Here is a 9,297-nt window from a genome sequence, read left to right on the forward strand (position 1 = left end):
GGGGAGGGGGTGGGGGGGAGGGGGGAGGTGGAAGGGCTACCGGCGGGGATTCACCGGCAGCTGGGACGAAGCGGGCGGGGGAGCTAGGAGGAGCGGGGCGGGTGGGGAGCGCTCCTCATCTCTGCTCCTCAATAACAAGTTAGTTCAAATGAATGAAGATACTTGTTAGGATTTAGATACAAGTGAACGAAGAGATTATCAACTGATTAGAGGATGTTTGAGCGATGCACCGGTAAGTTTTGAGAATAAGAGCTGAAAGCTGAGAATGAATAAACTCAAAATGATGGCCTTCGGAGAATCAAACTGAAAAAAAATCTTGAATTACTCCGGATAGGTTAAAAGAATTCTCACAATCAAAACAAAAAACAATCCGACAACGGCATTATACCTTTTATAAACTACTAGGAAAAAAACTCCGTGATACTCAGCTTATTCACCCTGCCCCGTTACGCCTTATAAAAGAACTAGGAAAAAAACATTTTTTTTTTTTGTCCCCAGTGAAGATTTAACCTATTTAGTGGTGGTGAATCATACAGCAAGTTGGCTTTCATATTTAAAAACTGTTGGATTCCTATCTTGTGCTATATATGTATTCATGGCATTCGCGGCTGAAGCACAAATGTCATGGCAACGCAACGAACTGTGCTACAGAAAACGTGCTCGAGAAAGAGCTTATTATTATTCACGCTGCAGTCCCACATACACAAGGAATTGCTGCTTCACATGTTCTGTGTTCAATCAATTCAGCAGCCTGACCTCTCAACAAACCTGACTTCACCGGGCACAATGGATTGGAAAGCCGACCACTTCATTCGGGGATTGTCAACTTGGGACGCCGCCGTCGGATCTTCAGGTAACCAAACTTGCCGGCGCCTGGAGACGACCCGTCGAAGACGATCGGTAGGTATCCCGTGGCCGCCTTGTACCTTTGCTGAATCTGAAAAAATGTCCAAGGGCAAAGTTATTGTCCCACCCACACAAAGTAAAAAACAACTGCAGCCCAATGGACCGCACGGTGCATTCCGAAACAGAATCGGTACTGCCAAAGTGCGACACAAGGGAGTAAACATTTGGGGGAAGCTACTAAATTGACCGTAGCTCGCAACATGGTGAAGCCATCAACATACTAGTATACGAACTTAATTACCTCGGCGATCTCTTCAGCGCTTTGGAGGCAGTTCTTCCCAATAACACAGACGGAGCCACCAGACCCTCCACCCGTAATCTTCGCACCGTACAGATTAGGACCTCCATTTTCCGGCGTCTTTCTGTGCTGCATTTCTTGCACTAGATTAACCAGCCTCTCTGTGCCGTCAGAACCAAGCCCGCATGCATTGTAGCTGTAGTGGCACTGCCAAGTGTCAACAATGGGATGTGAAAACAATGTCAGAATTATGGAACACAGTGAAGGGTTAATCCTAAAGTCCAGTGGGAAAAAAAATGAGACAGAATCATCATTTTTGTGGACGAAACGTACATCGTAACAAAATAGGTGATTAGGAGATTCAAATTCACCTGGTACATAAGTTCTCCAAGGGCTGACAATTGCTCATCTGTATTAGCTGCTGTTAATAATGCTTTGAAGGTCTACGTGCCAGAAAATAGAAGAATGTCAACAATAAAATAAACAAAACTATTTTTTTCAGTAAAGAGAAATCAAATGAATGATCATTGCTTGGAGAAAGAGATTTTGGTTCTTCTCTTTGGGATAATTTACATTATTGTGGCACTTATGATGATACCAGAAAAATTGCAACCGCTGCCATGACAGCATGCTGGGAAAACAATGAAAATTTCCAAACATAGTGCAGAAAGAAAACAATCTGGTGAAAATATCGAACCTCAACTCTGAAGTTTTCATATATGGGATGTCTAGTGGGCGCCTTCACACTGTAAGATCTTTTTGGATCAATCACCGTTACCATGTCATCGTGGTCTCCATATTTCTCTAAAAATGCACCTCCAGTGATGGTCTCTGGAATATCTTTTGAATAAGCAGCTTCATATCTGAAATTCAGATCTTATCATAACTACTATACATGCAATGTCCAGAAAGAATCATGTTTTTGCGAACTAAGTAAAGGAAGTGTGACCTGTGAGGTGGCAGCTTGCACAAATACTCCATGGAAGCTTCAGACTTCAGTACATCCCTTCCCTTTTCTTTATAATCATCAGACTGAGCAGGGGCATCTGAAGTTGAGGATACTGATACTAAGTCGGATGCTGCACACTTAATCATCTTTCGTCCCATATAAGTGCCTACCCTTACAGATCCATAATCTCCCCCACCGACACTGTTATCTCAAGACATGACAGAATACTGCAATCAGATGCAATTCGCCCAACCACAAAAGTTCTGTCAAAGCTCAACGAGGAAAAAAAACTACCTATGTCGTATACCAGAGTCTAGACCCCAAAATCGAATATGAGATGGAATCATAACCAATTCCTTCACTTCTGCAGGCTGCACCAAAACTGTGATTGAACAATACAGAAGTAACATGGTTTCGAATGGAGTTAAGATAAATCAACCAACTTGTGGAATCTAATAAAGACTACTAACCTGGCACACCATTGCAAGGAGTTTGTTAGCTTCTCCACAAGCAGATGCCATTTGGTCCATGACCCCACATGGAGCTCCAACAACATGATTCTCAACCTGAAAAATCGTAGAACTATAACGCACTTGCCAGATTCTATTCTTGCAACCAGAATTTTGTTCAGATCATACCTTTTGACAAAGCAAAGCAAGATCCCTTGGAGTAATGTTTAAACCTGCAGGCAACAAAATAAAATAGAAAAAAAATTAGGAGATTCTAAAAAGGTTAGTCCAATAGAAGGCAGGATTAGGGTAAAATGTAGCTATGGGCAATCAACAAACCATAGGCAGCTGAAATAGCAGACATCGTGGCAACCTCCACTGACGCAGAAGAAGAAACACCTTTGCCTTCTGGCACAGCAGAAGAAACCTACAGTTTCAGGGCAGAAACTAAATAAGAACTGATTGCGTAAAACACATAACATAACCGTTATCATGTGTCCAAGAGAAGAAACACGATCAACTAGTATGACACTGTGATTTCGCACAGTCCCCTAAATAGAGCGTTTAAAATCATTTTTGTTGAAAACAAAAATTAACATGCACATTAATGGAGGACAAGGAGAAGCTTATGTGCTTACCAGAATGCTCATGCTGTCAGTGAACTGGACGCCTAGCTCAGTCATCAAGATTAAAATTGTTCCGGAGACATAAGCAGCCCATCTGATATCGGATATAATTGGGAAATATGTGAATATAATTGATCACTCAGAATTTCTGTATAAAAATAAAGACACTAACTTTTGTGATGGGTCCTGGCAGAAAAACTCTCTGGCTTTTTCATACGATATTGGTTTGTCACCATCCATAAAATCGGACAGGTCCATATCGAAAGTTGGTGCACGATTACTCAATTCAGAACCAAATGAAACCTGCAAAATAATGATATACATAAGATAATGCACTTTCACCAGTTCTATCAGAGTTATAAAAGTACAAATTGGGCAAAATGGACATTTTTATCATACAAACAATATAAGGTATACTTATGTTCTGCAGATAACTAAAGAAAATAATGGTAGCGAATCTTGAGAATTAATGACAATAAAAAATATTTGAACAATTGAGTAGAACATACAATTTGTACCACAGGTACCACCCCTGTGTTCTCAAGCTGTCTTGCTTGTACATGCTTCCATAGCTTCTGCTTGCTAGGATGGTTTCTCTGAACAGCAACATGGCAGGCTTCCCGAAGAGGCATCTACTAATGGCATCAAAATTTTCCATCACAACTAACTAAAATATGACTTGACAAGAACAATACTGCATTTATTTCCAAAATTCTATCTAATTATCTGTGAACTGAAGAAAGTTCATGACAAGTCAGCGGTTTACTGAAAATATAGCATATATGGGGAACGATGGAATTCTGAGTTTTTGCACAGCATACAGAACTTAAAGATGCACAATCTGAGCAGAAATCATTTTATGACTAGAGGAAAAAAGTTGCTTGTTTCAGGCGCAACAGATGTTACTGGTAGTCAGGGGACTAAGTTATTTGTAAGAGTAAGTACCATGATATTATCTAACGTAAAATCAGATAGATAACTGCCATTTTTCACCTGTAATTGAGCATACCTGCAAAACAAGACTTCCTGAATAGTCTGCAATGCCACCCATGACATCTAACCTTCCAGGCGCCCTTGCTACATATATTTCCCTCTGCAAAGGAATGAATTAAGAGAAAAACAATTATAAGAAACCAATCATTTGTTGGGCTTGGGCATTTCAAATAACTAACTTCAGGTGTCAACCTAACATAACATACGAACAAGCCAGTAAGACTAATTAGGAATCAAGTTTCCTCCTATAAAAGCTTGACAAAGTCATATATATGCGTGGATAGAATACGAGTGAACAAAGATAAATTTGAGAAAAAGAAAGATCAACGAAAGAAATAGGATTGTTGGCAAAACAAAGAGCAACGGTTGCTATTTAGTTAACATGGTAAAATTTGTGGTCAACAACGTGAATAGAAATTTCCCGGAATAATATATGCAAAGTATCTATCTGACAATTTCCCGTTGAGTTGCTTTATGACAAAACTTGAATCCAGCATGGAAAGTTAGCTCTACGTGGTCTGTGCAAACTAATTAGAAATGAGCCATGGCTCACATTGGTTGAACCAAATAGTATGCGAGGATAATAAATTAGCAATTTTCAAAATGGAACTAGAGCATAGGCAAAAGTTGGCTTATTTCTGAAATCCAGGAAGATATTATCTGAATGTACAAGGTCAGCAGCAGCAACATGTGGTTCATACGGTGGTATAGTTCACTAAAATTAACACAAAGCACTGAAAGATTAGTACCTCCCAGTCAAAGAGCACGGATGCAGCAGTTCTTTCTCGGGATTGCACCTCAGAATCCTTCAATTCATTTCCAGTAAGTCCAGATAAGCTCTTCAAAAAGGCCATGGTATCTGTTAATCCTTGCAAGTCCCCATGGAGTATCTCAAAGTCTTCACAGCATCTGCCAGAACCAAATTTGGTACGTCAGTAAAAGAAATTTATCATTGGAAAACCACAAACATATGAAAAACACCAGGATAAACTCACGATTCTGCCGTTTTGATCTTTTCAGTATTTTCTATGATTGGATGGGCACCAATTTCTGTGCCATTAAGAGAATACCAGTCAGGAATTCCTACATCTTTCCCAGGAGTCCTTTGTAGTTGATATCCTAACACTATTGCATCTTGCAATCGTCTTGCTCCATTAAACTGTAAATGCACATAAAATAGGTTGATCGGCTAACACTAAAACAGGGTTTCTGAAATGTTGCTTACAACTCCAATCTCGTTTATAAAATAAAAGAAAACAGAAAACATGTGCTCGATATGTGATGAGTTTACTTGCAGCACAGCATAGGTTTCTACCTTCCCAGGGAAAAATGTTTCCATATGAAGCATGGAAACTAGAGAATTTGGGATGAAGACAGACGCAGTTGCATATATTGAGTGGAACAGTGGGCACGGAAATATCTCTATCATAATCACATATTTAAATAGTGTGAATCTCACTGATCAGTCAACAGTCGTCCAGAATGACTCACTTTGTCAGAAGCACACTTCTTTCCAACAGCAATGTCCTGAAGGATCCGAGCAGCCACCTGCATGGACAGGTATTAGCTCATTACAAATATTATGAATTTCAATAGTCGAAGCCTTCTTTATGATATAGTTGATTTAGTGAACTAATAATCTATCTTTTGGAACATACATGAGGATTATGCTGGTAGTGTCATAATGATGTACTGCAGCTAACTGTTAATCTTCAAAGGTTCTAATACAATTGACTGCAAGCTGCAACATGCCATAGCCCAATGGAGGGGCACGTTATCTCTCTGGCTGATGATAAGAGTTCAATTCTCATCAACCACAGGCCGGATGGGTTATTTTTTGTGGATTTCTAGTACAATTTTGAGGATTGGAAACCATGACATGTGTGTTGTGAAATTTTAGAGTCTCCAAATACAATTGGCAGCATAAATAGTTTTAAATCCTGACAAGCTAGGATGCAGTTATGCAAAAAAAAAAAGATCCCTATTAGAGAGCATTCAGGGAAATTACTTGGCCACCATTTGTTGGGCCATCATAGGAAGGTTGAAGTGTGAGAGCACGGAGTAGATATGGTTTCCAGTGCCCAGCAAGGAAATCCCTTCTAATCATCTCAATGCTGCTTTGGTGGTGCTGAAACAAAGTGAGAGAGAGGACGTCAAATTAAGGCATTTTCAGCACAGCTATACTAACTTACCCCAAGAATATTGTGATGGTAAGAAATGTTCAACCTCAAGCAAATTCCGCAGAAATGGCTCCTCGTTAAAATAATCTCTGCGAACGAACACAAATGGTAGTTTGTATGCCAAAGCTTCACTTGCCGTTCCATACCCAATTTTTCCTATATAAAACTGGGGTGAGTATCTTCGAAGAGTTCCTTTTTAAATAATACTCTACCTAGCATTCAACAGTGAATATGTAATGCTTTATTTTACCTAGCATACAGTCAGATGCAGCCATAACATCTGGTGTGTAAGTATCTTTCTCAAGCTTAATGAAGTTTGGAGGAACCTCTTGAGAATCAGATGTACCACAGACCTTTTATGAAGAGATTACCAAGTTAAGATCAGCAAGAGGCACAGTTGTTGCAGGAATAGAACTCCATTGCAGAAAGAAACATACCAAACAGATCCAGCCATCAGGCAGCCATTCTTGCTTCAGTTTCCATCCTGCTGGCTGGGGATAACATCACATTGATTTCATTTGATATGTGATTATGTAATTGTAGGACCATTCAATACAGAAGATAGCCGGCTTCCAACAAAGCATGGTATGCGATTATATGAAGAACAATGTTCACACATGCATTTTTTCTTGTGAACATCAGTGTATAGTGTATTTTAAGGATTTACTGTTGCAGGAAAATTGGTTCAAAATGATGTATGTGTATTAATGCGTAATGGAATTACAATTTCAAATAATTGCACAATACATCAAACTGATTGGTTAGCCTATTTTTTATTGAATACCCCGAGCACTTCTAATTTTTGTCTCTGAGGGTGTGTATGTGTTACCCTTTACAGCAGAGAGTAGTGAAACATGTCTCTTAAGCTCACCTGTCCACCAAAATTAAAAATGACCACCTTAGTGCTCTCCGCAATTCCAAGGTCCTTCCTGACCTAATAGATCAAAAATAAGAATTAGAAAACAGAGTGGTGCTCAAGCCTGTGGCATATCTTTCTTCAGCAGAAGGACACCAACCTCAGATCTGGATTTGCGCAACCCTCTTACCACCAAAGGCACATCAGTGACATCACGGAAAGCCGGCACTAGAGTGAAATGTTCAGTTCTGATGAATATTCAGAAGTCGGGCATAGACGTTTACAAGAAAAAGAAGTGCAATTGCACGTACTAGGGCAATATCCAGGTAGTCGAAGTAAGGTCTCACAATTGGAATAATCCTCTGCTATCTGTAAATGTTTATGAGATAGTCACATTGAGGAGGTAAAAGTGCCAATGAGCATACGCAAAAAGGGACAGTGTTAAAGACAGCAGCAGAGAGTTGGAACGTACAACATAGAATCAAGAATTGTAATCTGAAGGTCCAAATTCGAAATTTTGAACACTTTGAAAGATACAAATAAGGTAATACAATGATGTGGGAAATAGGGAAAGGGACCTGCCAGACAATAGATCGGTGATGATACCCAGCTGCCATGATGTATTCTGCATATATGGAGTCCCAACTGCAAATTGTGCGTGGCGAAATAAAATACCAACTTTTGATACATTTGTTATTTATTCCTAATGCAAGTGTAAGTTGAGATTGTTCAAAGAGTCAACATGCAGACAGATAACATCGCCGCGCCAACAGAGACTAGAAAAACAGCTCCACATGATTGTGTAAGGCCGATGATTGCAGCAGAAACAGAGAGGGTTAACTCGTGAGAAATGTTGATAGGTCTAGCAGGACACCGTATAGCATGAGAGGCAAGGTAGAGCAAAATGGTACTGGTATAATAATAGTTTCAGGCAATGCAGCAGAAACAGAGAAGGGAAATAAAAGCTCACCTAAAATTCCCAATGCACACCGAGCGGATACCGGCATCTGCGGCCGCCCTGCACACCACAGGAACAACATCCGAGACCTATCCCACAACAGCATTCACTTCATAGTTCATACATTGCAGCCATGGCCGAGAGGAATCAATTTTGAATATGGACTGAATGATAGCACAGCAGAGCAGCAGTAGTACCACTAGGTCTGCCTTGACGGAGCGCAGCCACTCCGCCTCAGTCCTCAGGATCGACTCGCGGGGCACCACGGCGGTCTGATGGTACTGCATTTCCGCAACCACGCAGCCAGTCAGTCAGAGTGTCAGACGCAGGCCAACGGCGTAGGTTGTGAGGAAATTTCGATGCGGAACCTTCTCGAGGGTGGCGAGGGGATCGACGGTGAGGGGGTCGGACTGGACGGCGCCGCAGTCGAGCAAGACCTTGCGGACGTGGAGGCCGGGGGAGCGCAGCTCGGCGGTGAAGACGAACTCCGGCACCGCCGTGGAAACGTGCACCTCGTGCCCCGCCGCGATCAGGTGCCGCACCACCTGCGAGTTGCCAGGCGCGCCACGGCCACGCGCACAAATAGAGTCAAATTCTCCGGCGAAACGGGCGAGTCGGGATCGTGGTGGCCGAAATGGCTGAGGAGGAGAGTGGAGGGGAGGGGAAGGGGCGGGACCTCGATGGCGCGGGTGGCGTGGCCGAAGCCGTGGCCGGTGAGGTAGAAGGCGAAGACCAGGCGACGCTCCGGCCCGTCGTCGGCGCCTCCGGCGGTCGACATTGCCGGTGAACTGGCAGGGAGCTCTGGATCCACCCGAGTGGGATGGGCCGCGTCGGCTGTTGCTTCAAGCGTAACTAACCGGAGAGACCGAGTCCACACTCTCACAGCGCGACTACGCACAACTTCGCTCTCGACCGACGACCTGTCAACCTCTTCAATCAAAATTCTACCACTACTACCCCTCAAATCTACATTAATTGTCGACCCTCAACAAAATCTACATTAATTGTCACTGATTTAGTATCACTTTTGCTAAAGCACATCTAGATGTGCCAATTTCAAACACCTTTGACTAGTCAAAGGTACTGCATTTACTAGTCAAAGTACTATTCCCTCTGTTCACTTTTATAAGACCTTGAAGACA

At 41.9% G+C, this 9,297-nt stretch overlaps 1 protein-coding gene across 1 annotated transcript; it reads right to left on the minus strand.

The window, feature by feature from the left end:
- Window positions 1-524: 524 nt before the first annotated feature.
- Window positions 525-9,038, minus strand: LOC119329626 (L-arabinokinase-like). Its single transcript, XM_037602688.1, has 28 exons — window positions 8,832-9,038; window positions 8,524-8,700; window positions 8,353-8,436; window positions 8,168-8,244; window positions 7,776-7,842; window positions 7,509-7,566; window positions 7,358-7,425; window positions 7,213-7,275; window positions 6,779-6,832; window positions 6,592-6,694; window positions 6,388-6,497; window positions 6,170-6,289; window positions 5,653-5,709; window positions 5,157-5,320; window positions 4,911-5,070; window positions 4,178-4,261; window positions 3,678-3,800; window positions 3,341-3,471; window positions 3,181-3,262; window positions 2,882-2,969; window positions 2,732-2,775; window positions 2,564-2,659; window positions 2,388-2,464; window positions 2,094-2,294; window positions 1,842-2,007; window positions 1,516-1,587; window positions 1,148-1,351; window positions 525-937 (listed from the first exon to the last, which is right to left on the minus strand). Exons 1-28 carry the CDS (start codon window positions 8,931-8,933, stop codon window positions 809-811), a joined length of 2,961 nt encoding a protein of 986 aa, XP_037458585.1. The 5' UTR covers window positions 8,934-9,038; the 3' UTR covers window positions 525-808.
- Between the last annotated feature and the right edge of the window lie 259 nt (window positions 9,039-9,297).

Source organism: Triticum dicoccoides, chromosome 7A (assembly GCF_002162155.2).
Source record: "Triticum dicoccoides isolate Atlit2015 ecotype Zavitan chromosome 7A, WEW_v2.0, whole genome shotgun sequence".
Classification (NCBI taxonomy): domain Eukaryota; kingdom Viridiplantae; phylum Streptophyta; class Magnoliopsida; order Poales; family Poaceae; genus Triticum; species Triticum dicoccoides.